Source organism: Oryzias melastigma, linkage group LG19 (genome assembly GCF_002922805.2).
Source record: "Oryzias melastigma strain HK-1 linkage group LG19, ASM292280v2, whole genome shotgun sequence".
NCBI classification, from domain to species: domain Eukaryota; kingdom Metazoa; phylum Chordata; class Actinopteri; order Beloniformes; family Adrianichthyidae; genus Oryzias; species Oryzias melastigma.
In genome coordinates, this window is record NC_050530.1 from 11,714,584 (window position 1) to 11,732,450 (window position 17,867).

At 35.0% G+C, this 17,867-nt stretch overlaps 1 protein-coding gene across 6 annotated transcripts in view; it reads right to left on the reverse strand.

Annotated features, from left to right (window-relative positions):
• Positions 1-1,206: 1,206 nt before the first annotated feature.
• pald1a (phosphatase domain containing paladin 1a) overlaps positions 1,207-17,867 on the reverse strand; it is a 45,451-nt gene continuing 28,790 nt past the window's right edge. For all 6 annotated transcript variants that reach the window (XM_024285197.2, XM_024285196.2, XM_024285199.2 and 3 more), the window contains exons 19-20: positions 10,771-10,926; positions 1,207-1,937 (exon numbers count right to left, since the gene is read on the reverse strand). In XM_024285197.2, the coding sequence (XP_024140965.1) occupies positions 1,788-1,937; positions 10,771-10,926 (306 nt within the window). In that variant the 3' untranslated portion in view covers positions 1,207-1,787. The remainder of the gene's footprint in view (positions 1,938-10,770; positions 10,927-17,867) is intronic.

Consider the following 17,867-nt stretch of genomic DNA (forward strand, 5'->3'; position numbering starts at 1 on the left):
TACAAGATAAATTGCCTCAGAGTTTTAAACATAGGTAAAAAATAGGTAAAAAATACAAAATGAGTTCACCTAAATAAAGTCCATCTCATTGTCACTGTTCCTAAAATGCACATTCAAGTCAAGCTAATAAATGCAGGTAAGTAACAAAAAAGTTAAAAGTATTTACTCAAACATCCAACAGTAACTGACAAATGTACAGAAGACACATGTATTTCTTCTCACAATCCATATAATAACTTGAAAAGTTGTACCTATGTTCATTATTAATGCTGAAAGACAAGTTGCTACAAACGCCAAAATCTGTGTTTGTAGTTCACAATCTGCTTAAGACCAAACTATTGACTGTATATGAGAACCGGACCGAGTGAGTGTGATATCAATCATAAAATAATTACTTACTTCCTGCTTTACCAAAATAAAGTCGATTCAGTCAACATATTTTTGCAATAAGGACGCCGCCATGTTGGAACTAGAAATCGTCAGTAAACTGTGATTGGTCAGAGTCGGTCTAAATCAACGTTTCTATGGCAACCAGTCTCGCCAATCTGGAGTGAGCTTGTTGAACTTGAGAGACCACATATTTCTATTGAGGCATCCAATTGGTCAGTTTATAACCTGAATAACTTGCACTAAAAAGGTGAAATTAGCAGATTAGCAAGAACATGTTAAAGATATGTATTGGAGCAGGAATGATCATTATTTTTCTATAGAGGTCTATAGGATCTGCCTTCTTGGAGCCAGCAAGTAGTTCCTGTTTGGAACTCAGTCCAGTTCTCACATACAGTCAATATTTCAAACACCTTGAGACAACCTAACTCACCTCAAGCAATACTTGAGGTGCTGTTGGTTTGAAATGAGATCATACAGAAAATTTTGATTTTTTAAAAAGTTATAATTAAAAAAAATAGTTTTTGATTTAGCTCCCTTTCAAGTGACTTATTAAATCATTTAAGTAAAGTTTGAAATGCTGTGTGAAATGTATGTTGTAGAGGTGGAAACTCTCTGAAAAGTACCCCCATAACACACTAATCCTCATCTTTTTTAATCCAACAAAATAGAGCATTGGAAGGGTTCCAACATAAACACTTAGGGGTAGAAAAGGTCTCTGAGAGTTGCCCCAAAAGAAACGAGTGGGGTTTTTAGAGTGAATGACAAAGAACTGTCCCAACACAACGCATATTTAACATCACCTCGAGTTNNAAAAAAAAAAAAAAAAAAAAAAAAACAATACAAACTGCGTTAAAGTAAATCCAACATCAAAAATTCCAGACACGTTAGTACCTGCATCCCCGCACGTATCATTAAACGTAGGAAAACAGACGGGAAACTGGGAGCTGGAAAGGAAATAAAAACCTAAACGGAACTGCATCTCTGGAAACACTGCTTTGAAAATCATCCTTTAGCTTTACAAACCTTGTGGATGCATTAATACTTAAATAAAAGCTTTGTACACTGGGGGCTTTTTAACAGCTAAGGCTACGAGGTAAAAGATCAGCTGCATGCTTTTTCTACCTTCAAACTTAATTCGATTTGTCCAAAAATTGAAGTTTTTTTTATGGCTGACACAAATAAGAAAGCGGGATTTACAAATAGAAACTGTATAAAAGGCAGAAAACTTTATCTCATAGACATAAAAAAAACAAAAAAACTATTGAATTAGAAAAAGGTCTAACACAGAAATGTTAGGACACAGAGGGGGTAAACATTACAGAAATATTAAGGCTATTGACATTTCTTTTCTCCTGAACAGCACAGTACTGTGTCAGTGGAATGGCAGCGATCCTCTTTCAGACAAACTCCCCCCGAAAAGGAAGTGAGTGAACGTTTTGCCGTTGCCAGCGGCAGCGCAGCCGAGCCAATGGCGAGTCCCTGGGGTCTTCAAACTCGGAGAAGCCCAGCTGGTTGAGGATGTCATAAACTCCTGCTCTGGCAGCCACCTACCACAGAAACACACACACACACAATGTTAATGACAGGCCAACACCGCCAGCTGGCATTTTTTTTTTCCTTCTCTTTGCGATGACCACACATAAACTGCAAAAATCCACTGGTTTTTCTAAGGAACAATATGGAGTTAGAAATGACAGGAAGTGCTGGGAAAAGATTTGAATTTCCATGTTCAGGAAAGTTTCTTAATTCCTCATTTAAAACCAATAAAAATATATGGAGTTTATTCAGAGGAATTGTCAAAGCGGACACGTTTTATTGTGAAATTTTGACGATAAACTAGTTTTCTTATTTTAAGACAACCATTTAAAGCATCCAAAGATAATAATCAGATTTATTTTAAAGTTCACTGCTGGAATTTCACTAAAGTACCGACATGAAAACTCTTGCTTCCTTTTCTGTGTCTCTGATAAAAAGTCGAAGCTCATAAATAAAATAACCGCATTGCATTTACATTTTTCATCCCCTGCAGGGACCCCATTATGTTGTTCAGGCTTGACTGCTCATTTTCAAGTAGTTTTGGAGAAACCACTTGCCACTTGTAAAACTGGGTTATGATGCTAAACTTTGAGAGTTTAACTAAACAGACAAGAATGGGGCACATCAATGTGCTTTATAGGGAAGTCAGGCTGCAGAACAGTCAAATAAATAACTTTTCTTTTTTTTAAAGCTCCTTTTAGCATTAATAAGGTGACCAAAGCAAAAATGTTTGTGTTAGAGTGGCTGTAATAGTGATAAAAAATGTTATACCAACATAATTTTTGCATACAACAATCTCGCTTAATAAGCATGAATGGGATGCAAATTGAGCCATAAAGCAGGTCTCGGTCCCCATTTAGCTCTGAACTCTTATTTCTTCAGTAACTTATATAACATTCATACAGAGTTCTGTTTTTTCCATTTTTGGTCAGCTAACCCTTTGGGGTTAATGCACTGTTGGATGAGAGTTCAGCCTTACAGCTCTCCAAAATAGATCCACAGCTGATGTATTGTTCCTCTTTGACACCACTGTTTTCCAAGTATCAGATTCTGTTGTTTCTGAAGCCACTGGAGATAAGAATGGATCACGATACAGAACTGCAGGTCAAGAGGGCACAATCTCTACAAAACTATGGTGTCTACGTTTCACTAGATCTGAACTGCAACCTTTGAAATGAGAAAATCACCTATTTTATTTGACTGCTCTTAAGCTATAAAAACTATTTACTTTTTTTGGCTCCATTTTAAACCGGTTCGATTTCTCTGATCCATGATGAAAATTCCTTCCTAATGAACGACTGACGTAAGTTTTCATTGGGAATGCCCCAATTCTTGGCTTAAAACCGAATTCTACTCTTAACTGTTAAACTGAATCATGAGAAAGTGAATCCCTACTGCATGCCAGTATATCTACGTTGAAAGTGCAAAACGTGTGTTGAGCTAAGTTCAAGAGAGATTTATTATTTATTGTTTCATTACAGTACACCAGGCTTCATAGAAGTCAATTTTAAGGTTTTTTGTTGTTGTTACTTGCTAATTAGCAAATTAAAAAAGGGACTTTTCTGATTTTTTATTTTTTTATTTTAATAAACAAATCAAAAAGGTAGATATTCAATGGAGTGTTCTATTATTCTACCCATCAAAGTTGGGATAGGCTCCAGCAACCCCCTGACCAAGAAAGGGATTAAGGTTCTTCTATCTATCTTCAGAACTCGCTGAATCCCTTTCGGGGTCACTATGCAGCGGGAGTCAACCCAGCTACTGTTGGATGAAGGGGGGCTACACCTTGAATAGGTCCCCACTCTGTTGCAGGGTCACATGCACACCTGGGAGATATTTAGAGATACCATATAACCAATGAAGCATGTTTTTGGAACCTCCACACAGAAAGGTCCAAGCCGGGATTTAAACCAGTGCCTTCTCACTGACATTAACGAAAATAAAATACATATATTTGAGTGATCCAAATATGTCTTTATGGTAAATAATTCAAGGGGTAAATATTGTTGCTAGCTCCATTTTGGTGTGTGTAAAAATGAATATTTAGGCTTAAGCAGAGTCAGTATAACACATTTCAAGGGAATGACTAACACTCAACTATTATAACCAACTGCAGACGATCCCCACTTTATCTGTCTTAGTGTTCATATAAACGAACAGGTTATATTGAGTCATGGTCTACTGTGAAAGTTAAACACAGTACACCCTTAAGAAGTATTTGGGAAACCTCATGGACAACCAGAAACATCTGGCATCAAGCCAAGTACTATAAACAAATCCAGACTGACACAGACTTCCACTGAAGTGAGAAAAAAAAGATCGGCTCGTTAGAAATGCCACGGCGTGCCCAATTAATCCTGCGGAAGAAGGTTCAATGTTCAACCACAGCAGAGCAGACAAGTCATCGAGCAAGTGAAACAGGAGGGTATTTGTAATCCCTGAAGAGTCCAGCCAGAGACGGCTGGATGATGACTCCATGAAGGTAACGAAGAAGAGAACATCTCTTCACCCAGCAGTCAAGGATCCTTCACTGGAAGCCGTTAGATAAGTTTGAAGACATCTTAACCGCTCATTAGCAGGGACCCACCTTTGCATGCTAACATGCTAAAATTACAAATGAAGACTTTTGTGTACGATCTTACGTCTGTAAAGAAATCATTGGAGAGTGACCCCTACCCTCCCCCGGATACTTTAAAGAATGAGCTGTCAGGTTACAAGCTGAGGAGAAAAAAATAATGAACTGGGGCAATGCTATATTGCTATCCTTTCACTGACAGTGATTATAGCCTAGCCCGGCCAGCACTGCACAGAAATAAACAGCCCCCGCAGATGTGGTCTGGATTATCTACTTGCTGACAATGGAAAAATCAAATATTTCAATGGGATATCGCGTAGCATGGAAGAAGTAGTAGTTTTGTTGAGTATTTTCCAATTCTTTCCAGTTTGGTGAAGGAGTTATTAATATAGGAACTTCTGCTTTCTGTTGAACAGCAGCTCATTACAAGCAGTCTGAATGTACTTTTGAAAATAGGCTTGTTCCTGGAAAGCTTGAATACAAGCTCCCCTTCTAGTTTTTTTTTTCATGACAAACAGATGAACTCTGTGATTGTGCCTCCTCAGAACCACCTGCATATAAATGAGGGTCAATATGGAATAATAATACCTGGTATAAGTGCTTTTTCTTGGTAGAGTTGAAGCACAAATAATCAGTTTAGTCCATTAAAAGGAAAATACTATACAGGCTTTGAAAAAAAGTCGATACTTTTACTTTTGCGGTGAGTTCCTCCCAGCACTGCAGCTGTCTGAGTAACAGACAAACTCTATGCCTGCAGGGTGTCTTAAATACACGCAGGAAGGTTTCTCTCTTTTTACAAAACTTTTTACATATGGAGCATCAACAAATTGGCCTTTGAAAATGTGTTCCGTGTAGAACATAAATACATAAAACTAGGATTTTTATCTACTGCATCCCAAACTTACTTCTTATAGTACTACTTTAAAAAATACATGTGTGTCTGCTGCAATAAACATTAATAACTTTTGAACATCCCATGAAGGTCTGTGGATATCCAGGTAGTGTCCATGTTTTTTTTTCCGGCTGATGAAAGTCTTCCAAAACAGGGAAGCCAGTGGTCAATAGTTATTAGTGGAAACTTCTTCTTTTTTTCGTTTTTTATAAAAGTTGTAACTCAGTTTCACCAATTTTCTTTAAACTTGATAAATTGTAGCAAATATGTTTCAAAAGGTTGTTAAAATCTTCAATGTGTGATGAACAGACAACTGTAAAAAGAAAGATGTTTTTGATGTTTTTATTTATTCTTTTTTTTAATAAAAAAAAGACATTATTGTTCAGTTTAGGAAGACTACATAAGTTTAAACGATATATCTATTTAAATGTTTAAATGTTAGTGTGGTGGTTTGTTTTTATGCTAACCTGTACAAGGAGGATTTGCAAAATTATGTTGAAATAATGTGAGAAACAAAAGATAAAATAATGTTTTGACTTAAAACATATATATATTTCTGTGTTTTTTACAGTGTGTTAGTGTCCTTAAAGTGAACAATAACAAATTATTTATTGATGGAAGACTTAAAAAAAATAAAAAATAAAAAAACAACAACATTGAAATTTTTTTTTGTTTGTTTTACAATGCAATAGTGATAGGCAGGTAGAGAAATATACAATAAATGCTATTGTGTTGATTGATTGTGTCTAAAAAAAAATAAAAAAAAATACTTCTTGAAGCCAAAGACAAAAGGAACTAAATCTGATGAAAATCAAACATGACTTCCATTCCTTTAAAATATAAATGAAGAAATTGCACATTGCTTTTTTTTCAAAGACATCAACTGGTGCTGTCACACACCCCCATCATCCACTGCTGCCACAATGGCCCTGTGTGGGTGTAAAATGAGTGCGTACACATCTTTGTTCTCTTGTTCATCACTGCGTTTTTCTATATTTGAAGGTGACAAGAACTGCCATTTTCCAGCATCCAAGGGTAAAGTGATAATTATATTTAAAGGCACATAAAGTCACAATAGCTCAGCTAATTATCAACATGTGGGAGAACTTCTATGAAACTAAAGTCTTCAGGTGTTCTTTGACCCAACAACTAGGATTCCATAGAAAAGGTTTATCATGTAATTTAAGAAAGTTAAAGAATATCACTGGAAATGTATATGTGAACAGGAGAGTTTGTTTTAATAAACTCAAATTTAGAGTTTAATAAATAATGAATTAGTTCAAATCAAAACCATCTTCAAAAAGAAAATCCAACGATGAACTAATTTCTTGCGTGTTTTAGAGACACTTTTTTTGTGTGTTTTTCTAAATTGTGGTTCAGAATAGAAATTCAACAAAAACAAAATTGGGATTTAATAGAATGTTTAATAGAAGAGTTAACTTTTTTGCAACTATCTGAAGTGATCAAAGACCAGAAAAACCCATCCATCTTTGATAAAGTGTATTAAAAAGTTGGCCTTGAAGTTTCTGCCTTGTGGTCTGTATGTTTCTGGCTGTTAGCAAAGTTGCTGAGAAGATGCTGGGATTGCCCAACAGCTCATACTCATTTGGTTGTTGGCGAGGTTTTAGTGGGTTTTTTTCTCCCCTTAATAGACTATTTCAAGGGCTGAACATACCATACTATTAGAGGGGCACAGGAAGGCCTCTGTAGCACACATCAAAACAGCTGGAGTGACTGATAGGGGTCCTCTCCTGCAGGCATCCGTGGCATGCACTGTACACAAATCCTTCCATTGTGTCAGGCCCAGCATTTTGGATTAGCAAACACAGATTTCACTTCCAGTGGCTCCTCTGATGTTTCTGCTCTGATCTCACGCTTCTGTGTACCTCAGACTAATGACACCACCGACTATTTGTTACATGCAGATGCCATGTTCTACGAAAAGCTAATAACTTTCATTAAAGAGATATAAGGCCACAGTTCTTGGAATGCCTGAACATTGAAAACACAGTAGCTTCGACATGAGGATCACACACTGAGCTTAAATGCGTATCAGCTGGCAAAAGCTGCATCCCAGCAGGACTAGGAACAGTGTGCTCCAGCGTCTAGTGGCAATACTAACTCGACGGATCCACACACACATCCAAACAGACCATGTAGAATGCAGGACAGCCTGTACCACTCATGTATGACAGGTTGTGTAACTATGGCCGTAAAAGCATAACCAGTGGTGGCAATGACCCCAAAATGCTGCCTCTGGCACCGCAGTTTGTCATTACCGATCCCTCCACGGTCACTGGTGATATCTAGTGATTGTGCCCTCGAGGTGGCTTGGCTTTAGCAGTGAGCCTATGCCATTTCATGCTGCAAGTGGGCCATTTGAAACATCCCATGCTGGTAAATACTTTGGATCAGACTTTTTAAATATTTGTCTTTACTACGCAAGACAACAGATTCAACGGCTCATTCTCTGGTCTCTCTTAAGTAGGGATCTCATAAGCTCAGATATATATATATATCAGGAAAATAAAATATTAGAACATATTCATTGTTTTTTATCCTAATTTTATTGCTGAAGTTAAGAGCTACTTAACCCTCTGATGCATGAGCTATGAAAACCTTGGTCACAATTGTTCACAAATGTGTTTATCCTTTTCATAAACCAATGCAACAAAGAGAGAGAAACTTTTTAGTAGTGACCAACATGCACCAGAGGGTTAAGCAACATTGTCCACCTATAGATGGAGCGGTCTAACTGAAATTTATATGTATTAGTGCTCAAATTAATGCTGCATTCACAATAAAAACATCAAATTTGCTGCGAGAAGCTTGTCCAAAACTGTGGTCATAAACTTGATGCTCCAGACGTGTGTGGGAGGAACTACCGCTAACTGCTATATTGAGCAATGAGCCCGGGTAGAATTGAGAAACTAGATTTATTTACTTTGAAGACATTGGTGAGTGCATTTCCATGTCTGGGTTCACAGTAATTCCATCTCTCTGTTTCACACTTCCTGAATTAACCCATTAGGGATCTTTTTTCATTCGTGTCTCGATACACGGATGAGGTCAACAACAGAGACAACAATTAGCTTGTCCTCCATGTTGGTTTTGGACTCTAGCTGCTGTTTGCATCATCAAAACATCTCTACCAAAACTGATTTTCTGATTGACTGACTACAAAAAGGTGGACCAAAGTTTAGGTATTTGAAGACAACATGGAAACGATAAGCTGAGTGACAAAAATTTTGATGTGCACTCAAATTTATTGACGCATCGCGCCGCTGAACTGCCCAAAATATACTGCCATAAGGATGTCATGCCCATCAAAACACGCCCCAGGACCACTAATCGTGTCTGAGTATTGACTGCATGAAATTCAACGCCCCCTGTTGTACAAATTGATTTTGTTGTGAACATAGTTAAAAAAGTGGCACAAACAAATGATGTTAATAATAATCGGCTAATTTAGCTAAAGCTATCTTTGGTTTAGCTAATCCAGAGAAACATCTTTTAGAGAAACTTTGTAGGAAAAACTCAAAAGCCATTGTTTAGAGGCAACATCTTTACTGCTGTGTTTCCTTCGGTGGAAGGCAATATTCACTTTTAATTCTCCTAAATGTTAGAGTGTAGTTTTTAGAACCAAACCATTCCATTTTAAACCCAGTCTCTGGTTAAAGAAACACTGCAAGTCTTTCCTTTGTTGCCACAAAACAAACAGACAATTCATTTCTGTAATCCAACCATATACAGCTACAAATCAAAAAGAATCCTCAATGAGTCAGTTCAGTACATTTCAATTCTCATGGTGAACCATGTAGTGGTAATGTATTCTGCAAATGCACAAAAAAGGGATTCAAACATCAATTCTACAAGTTCAAACTCATTCCTGCCTGACCTTAAACTCAATTCAAAGCTTCTGAGTAATAATTCTGCTGTCAAGTGTCTACATATATTTGAATAAATGAAACTTGAGAAACTTTAACCTTTTTCATATGATGGAAATATATACGTTATCATCTGAAACAACTAAAGGTCAGTATGTATCAGTATTGTGACTTCAATCAACATGTATATTTTCTCTGTATACAAATACATGAAGTCCCACATGTTTTGTTATTAAATGCTGCTGAAAAATCTTTACTTCTTCAGTCAGACAATGTTTATCTGCCGATACAGAGTACTAATCAATCAAAGCCTAAAGAGCAAAAAAGGTACATTTTTTTTAAACATTTGTAACATATTTTCAAGTGTTATTTTGCTATATTTATACTACTATTATACAACTATTGAATTGTAGTCTAGATCCAGTTAATTATACCTTTTTAGCAATTAACAATACTATCAAATGAAATAAATTTAAATGACTTTACTTTTTAAAATATTCTTAAATGCTCTTGATTATAAAGAAAAAAGTGCACAAAGAAATAAAGAAGAATGCTCTATGACATTAACTTGAAGATGTAAATAGATAACGTTGATTGTTAACAGAGTTGGATGAAATTTATAAAAATATGATGTGGCCGTTTTTTTCTAAACTGATTTCAGGGGAAAAGGATTGGAGCAGCTGCAGCTGTGTTTTGGAAATGTGCTAAAAGAAAGTGACTCATCGTTGAAAGGGCAAAGCAAACATCATTTAAAGAAGTAGACAAATTTGCTTATGTCTGTCTTATTTAGGTCAAGTGAAAAGATTTTAGTCTTTTTTTCCACATTCAGATGATTTATAAACAAGGCTGCACCTTAAAAAAAGAACAGTAAAAACATTTTGGAAACTTGTATGTTTTGAGATAAGATTACTCTAAAGTAATTAAAAAATCTATTTTCTTTGAATTAAAATGTAATCAATTTAAAGTGGTTGCTAAAGCTCCAGCATTTTTGCTTCCTCCTCCTTAACTGCAGATCTGTTACATTGTTTACAGCTGTATGTTCTTGTGGCTGGAGCCTGAGTCTGTATTTTCTCACGGCATAACTGGGCCATTAGAGTCACTCTGATGCACCACATTTATTTGGTATTCATAACAGAGGGAATGTGCTCTGAATGACTGCGCATACTTTTGTGACAATTGTTTTCATAGCAATTGTTCCTTTTGAATTTGGAATTCAGGTTTTTTTTTTTCCAGAGTTCAATCCACTTCAATAAAGGACAGAGATCTGTTTTAATCAGAAGTTATTTTTTTCAAACATTTTAGGCTGAAGGGTGCACTTCTCCAGCAATAAATGAACAAATAAAAAAAAAAAATAAAATAAAATAACTGTTTGTTGTTTTTTTCTGGTTTGTAACCACAGAGTTAAACTTTTAGTTGCTCATAAACATGATGGTAAGCATAGGGGGGATGAATGCGATTGGAATGTGTAGGAGTGGGCTGTGATCCTGTACCTGTTCCATCCAGGCAGTGAAGGAGCGCTGCCACGAGTCCTTCTTCTCTAAATGCAGGTATGTGTTGAAGAGGATGAGGTAAATGTAGCGCTCCAAGTACTGCAGGCTTTTCAGCAACAGCTGCTGACACTCCTTCTCCGTCTTCTCATTCTTGATCTGCAGAGAAGAAAAAAAAAGGTAAAGTAGTGTTCTGTCAACTTTCATGACAGGAAGTTGTTCTGCACTCTGTTGCTTTGATATGCTACATTTTAACTTAAAAATACTTTTTGGGGATGCTTTTTTATATTAAAATACTTTTCAGGACATATCACTGTATAAAACCTTTGAAAGAGAAAATTCATTCTTTCATTTCTTAAAAAAAATCACAACTAGAATGGTAGTTTTTTATTTTTAGCTGAAAAGTACACGTCCTTCAAAATCAACTTCCAAATCTTTTTTAAATAAATATAAAATAAATTTAATGGATGATAATAAAATAGGAAAACATTGAAATCATTAGCTAACCTTTGCCTCTATTTACCTAAAGTTAACTACAAAAACAAAAAGACAAAAATACTTTCTACAATACAAATAATTTGCATATAACGTATTGACAATCTTTTCAATTTTCACCGTTTTAACGGTTTTCCCTCTCTAAAGCACACTTTAGTTCAACGATAGAAATTTGAATTTAAGGCCACACATTTGAACATTATTATTATTTTTTTAAATAACAAAACATTTCAGAACACTAATGGCTCTTTTAGAGATAGCAGGCTTAAAGCATCACATTGAATGGCCCTTGACCAAACTACAAGTACTGTCCCATTAGAGCAAAGTTCCCTCTTCTGAGAGGAGGTTAGCATCTCTAATCTCTACTTGGTGGGAGGTAAAAGCTCATTGTTAGTTGCTATGATACGGACATAAAATATTTAGTGATGTTTTTATCTATTTTGTCATATTTTTTGAATATTTGTTGAAAAGTATAGTGCATTTAGTATTTATTTGCATTTACGATCTACAGGCAAATTCTATCTTGTACTTTTCCTTAAGCATATATTATAAATACTACAAATTCAATGTTAAATATTTTATATTTTGCGCTTCGGATTTGTCACTTTGCAGTGCTTTTGAGTTCTTGGCTCTGCCTAATACAAGCAAAACTGTCATCTAACCTACTTTTCACAATAGTTGTTTACCTTGTGCTTCCAAAGACTTTAAACATTCTCGTTTTAAATTAACACAGTGAATACACGTTTGTTTTTGTGATAATCTGTCTTTTCTTTAAACAAAGGAAAACTGAATAACAGTGTAATTACAGGAGGTGCTCCTGTAATTTTGTTGATTGTTATTCATGAAATAGAAAACAGTGATTTTGCAGAAACAACACGGTGTAATCTGCAAGGAGGGGAAAACTATTTTTTCTTAAAAAGACTCCTAATAAACTATTAAAAAATAAAATAAATCCACATTGAGATTAGCATGAATTAATTACTTTTTTCTTGTTTTATGCATTGAACTAAACCATTTCCAATAAACAGGAGAACACTACTAAAAACCTCTTCTCACAAAATGAGGTTTAAATTACTGTAATTTACGCACCACAAGGCACACTTAAAATCCTTTTATCTTCTCAAGACTCGACCTATAATCCTGTGAGCCTCACGGATGAATTCTGGTTGTGCTTGTACCAAATGTAGGTGGTTTACTGCGTTTAACATCAGCCAAAATGTTTTAGCATAACTTTGGTTAACAATGGATTTTGCCAAATCTGTTTGATAGATTATGGCTACCTTAATCAAAACCCGCGTGATACGGTTTTAATCTTTTTGTTTCCCTTACAATCCGGAGAATACACAAAGATTAGGTATGGGTTTCTAAGTTAAATCGGTCATCCAGTGTTTATTGCCTAGAAGATCACCTGGTTTTGTAAGAATTATTATTTTTACGAAATCTGAACCAAACCGCAGACGGACATTTTTAAAAATCCACAATTCTAGCCTCATTTTTATGAGGGCTAAACTAAAATGTGCTCCTATTGAGTCCCTCCAAAGCTAGAACATTGGAAAGACAGCTCAATGATGTCACCCTATTCACCCTCTGTACCCTACACCCCCACCAGCCTTCATGTCTTTACCTTAACTTCTGTGGTCGTAAAGCTTAGCAGCCATGTATCCAAAGCCACTAACCTAGCTAAAGCGCACTCACATGAAAGAAAGGAAAAGATGACATAATTCACACCTTTGCGATCTGTTGGGCTCTAAATCAGTGGCTCCCATCTGCCTGTCTGCTGCCACATGCATGGCGTGAACCATATGTGAAGTTAGGCAACCTCGTGTGCACTTTTGGACATTCCTCTGGAAAATGTCAGCGAGATGGATTACGCTTCTTTAAGCTTTGGAGAATTCTCCACATAGCTACTTTTAAGAACGCTCTCCAAAAGAAAAACTACACTTTTACGTTACTGAATGTTCGAAGATCAAGAACTCAAATTAGACAATGAAATACATTATTTTTTTTACTTGCAAGCAGAAAAAGTACAATAAAGGGAAAAAAGGGCAATCATTTCACCTTTCCTTTAATTTGAAGAAGTTGCAGCTTGGCCTGCTGCTGAGCTAATGAACCCCCATGTTCCTCTCAGTGAGAGGGGAGGCTGGCCTCACACATGCCGTTTTTGGAGTTCAGGAATGGTAGGAATTGGTAGAGCAGACCTTTATGTAAGGACAATGTGACAGTGGTTAAGAAATTTTATCACTGCACAAATACTCATGAAAGCAGAGACGGTTTCCTGTTAAATGGGTGACTGGAAAAGGCTGCCCCGGCCCCTCAGAAAACTATTTACTAGTTATTACAATGCCAGAGTTCAAGTTGGAAAATGTGTCACATTTTGAGCCATTACTTTAACATCAAACAAAACAAATTAAACATATAATCACATTTACAGTTTGACAGTGTCAGATATGAAGGACTCTTTTTTTATATTTATATACCAAAAGTTCTTTAAAAAAATAAATAAATAAAAAAGTTCCTGCTTGCTCATTTATGGTTTGACCACAGTTTTTTAAGAAAGAAAGGTATACGTTTGAAGTAAACAGAGATAACTTGTACTTTTGGACTTGTGATAAACTCATAAAAATGGCAATAAACTCAAATAAAATGAAGTAAAATGGGAACATTTTTATTTGTGGTTTTCTCAGTTTAAATGTAATCATACTTTATCATAAATGCTCTCTATTTTATATAATTGAATGAAAAAAATAATTCACATTTAGTATCCCTTGACCATAAAATTCCATCTGTGAAATTGTACCGGTCAAGCTAGGGTGTGCATTGACTTTAAATTAAAAAAAAAAATTACCATCTGTATTTCAAAATTACAACCCAAATATTTTTCAATCAGAAATAAAATGAAGTTTTATATACTTTTAAGCTAAAATAGGATTATTTAGGTTTAGGACACTGACTTTTTTTTGGGGAAAAAATGCTTTTCAGAAATGAAAAAATTCAAGTAATTTGCTTTAACATAGTCCTTAACGTTAAAGTAGTTTTACATTTAATACATTACTGATGTTAAGTTCAGGTTGTAATGCCACATTACACAATCATTGTAAACCACATTGATTGAAGCTCACATGAAAGCATCAGTAAAAGTATTTTAAATGAAAAAAAGTAGAAACTACAATTTATGATGGAAATAATCTATAGTTGTACTGTTAACTTTTACCAACATAAGAAATTATTATTATTATTTTAGTTAGTTGAGGCGAGTCTCCCTTGTTTGTGAGTAAACATTAGGAAAACAGAGGAGGAAGAAAACAGATGGTTCCCCTTAAAACACCGCAAAGACACTGCGCATGACAGCATGTGGTTACGCAGTCATTAAACTCACTTAAATACAGCTACGCATCATCTGTTACCACATCTAAATACTTTGCAAACAAGTATTAAAAATGCTGTCAGGCAGAAAACATGTAAAAAAAAAAAAAAGAAACACACACACACACACACACATAAAGGAAATGAGTACAAACATTTGACATCACTCCAGGTTCTCCACATTAAAAATACAAAAGCAGCTAACAATTAGCGTGATATTTCTTTACGCTTGTTCATAGAACCCTAAAATTTTTTACGAGGATTCTGAAAAGGGTGGCTGCATTTTGTGCGTCAAACTATTAGATGTGAACTCCAGGAGAGTTGTACTTTAATCTTTTGCCTATTTTAAAAGCAGGAGTGAAATGTATGGCTTATGTGTACCTTAACCTGTCAGCCATAAGCTTTCTCAGAGCAGTACCTAGAACTCCATTACCCTGAATTTAACAAAAGATCCTGTGATGCAGTCTAAATGACAGCTATTCAGCCAGATGGTGGTATAAAAAGAACCTTCTGCTGTCAAAACTTCTTAAAATATTCTGCTAATAACATGAAAAATATCACATAATCTTTAGTTAGATTTTTATTAGTCATTTATATGGAAAAATAACTTTTATTGGAGAAATTAGATAATAAAAAGGAAGAATTAAGGTGATTAGAGCACAAATGTGATGTGAAATGGATCACAACAAACCAAAGTAAATTAGGTCAAACTATCAGACCGATCGTCTGGGGTGGGTGTTAAAGCGACGAGAACACACTATGGAACGGTCCGTCTGTTTGACATATGGGGCCAATTACAAGTTGATGGGGTGGCAAAGGTAAAAAGGCCAGGCCATAGTGGCCTGCCCACAGGAGTTCTCACAAGCAGCCATTCATTCCAGACCGCATGAACACCTCCCACTCAAATCCTAAACCAAACTTCAGCTCGTCTAAGGTGAACAGGCGACCCACAAATACCTCATTGTTAGACGATTATCTCACCTATATTTCAATGCATTTTGAATTCTTCTTAAGTTATTTTTTTTTCAGTCAGAAAAAATGTCTAAAGGTTTATTTCTAAAATAAATTTCAAATTGCAATTCGAAAAATGATGCTTTATAGGCTGCGTGAACTTTAGTTAGCCAATAATAAATTGACCATTTTAACTAAACTTAATTCAATTCAGTTTAAAATGATGCAATTATATTACTCTTTATGATAAATCAAATGTACAAAAACAAAAATGTTAGTTACTAACTATGATTAAAAATAACTAAATTAAAACAATTGTAAGTCATTGCAGCCAGACAAGACATTTTTTCATAGAGTTACAAAGAATTAAAGCTCCATCTTGTCGTTTGCTGGATGTTAACACCTAATTAAATCACAATCTGCTACTTTCTAAAATAAACATACAATAGTTAAGGCTTTATTTGCATTTTCTTTTAAAAAGTAACTACAATTCTGAAGAAACAAAGAATTTAGATTATATTCAGGAAAAAACATCATATCAGTGATTTTTTTTTAATTTAATGTTGGCTTTATCATAACAGAAAATAGTGCTCAGATGCGCTTTTTTGCAGTAATGAAGACACAGAGGTAGGAGAAGTAGTGTTTATGTAAATATTATATTGACGCAAATATAAAAGGATAAGAAAAAACTCTGCATTCTCTTAGGATATTTAGTGTATTCCCATTCAGTTTAGCAAATATTAGCAAACAGTGACGGCAAAAATGTTTAGTATATGACACGAAATATTGGATTTAAAAGGAAACAAATTTCTGGTCCATCAATTAATTAATAAGTTTGTATGCATTGCTCTCATTTTCTAATTATTTCCCATTTAAGTTACCAAAAAAATATATATATAAATACTTTTTTTCTGTTCTATTCCTTCCCATAAAATGGTTTTAGCTGCACATTGAAGTTATGAGATGAGAATAATATTTTTTTCCCCTATACTATACGATTTCTCAGATCAAAAGACATCTGTTCCTGTCTTTACTTTTTACATTCTGGCATTGTGTCATGTTTTTCCATCTGTGCTATGCTGCTGTGTTGTAAATAACGCACATAATTTGCACTTTAATTTGGAATGTCAAAATAAAAAACAATATGTATATATTAGGGCTGTAAAAGTTAACACATTAAGCAAAAAAAAATCAAATTTGTTCGCGATTAATTATTTTCCAGGTTTGCGATTAATTAGTTATTTTTTTAATCGATTCCTGGCCCTCACACACCCACATATATATATATATATCTATATATATTATGGTGGTGAATGTTGACATGTTAATGATTAATAAAATATAATTTATTTGTTAATATTTATTAATTGCGCTCAGGCGTCCTGCAGTGCAGCTGTGAGATCAGCGTAAAATTCTTTTTTACATCCTGTGATTTATTAAACTAAAGAGATATTTTGGAATTAATTTGCAGTTTTTTGACAACCCGATCTTCTATTTTAATTAATAAGGCAGAGAATAATCGTCTATCTGAAGACTGCAGAGCAGAGCAGCACACCCGCTATGAAGGGCTGGGGGGCCGGAGCGGAACTGAGCTGTCTGCTATGAGAAATCCAAAGAGTAAACCGACCATTATTTTATTTTGAGATGGGGACCTACATAAATTTTCCACAATAACGAGCATTGGGATTGTCTAAAAATTGAGGAAACTCTGCGGTTCTCTGCAAAAGTCCTGCCCACTGACGGCGCGGAAAGCGAGCTGTTCAGAGAAGACAGACATTTCCCCACCACTGAGCAGTCGACCTGAAATCCAGCTCAATCAAACTTCTCCCAAAAATGTGTTTTATTATTTTTCACAAGCATAATAGAGAAAGTTTATGAGAAAAAAGGAAAACGCGGGGAAAAAAAGAAAAACAGACTTCCAGAAAAAATGTGAAATATACAACAGTGCTCTTACGAGAGAAATTCTTATTTTTGAGGCTGCCTGGTGTGACTTTAGCCTGTTTTTTTTTTTTTTTTTAATTCAAAAATGTGTTGATTAGTCTGTTTACAGGTTTTATTCTTGTTGTTTTTATTAAATTTCACCTAAAACTTAAATCTGCGTAGTAAAAACAGTTTGTTAAACATTTTGGGGGTTTCCACAGCAAAATGAATCACATTTTTCCATACAGAATTTTCTGTTTTTGCATGATTTTATGTCTAGTGAATAAAACATGGAAAAATGACAAAATAAAGGTAGTGTTACATAAGTGCGGTAGTGCTGATTACAATGATACCAAATAAGCAACCATGAA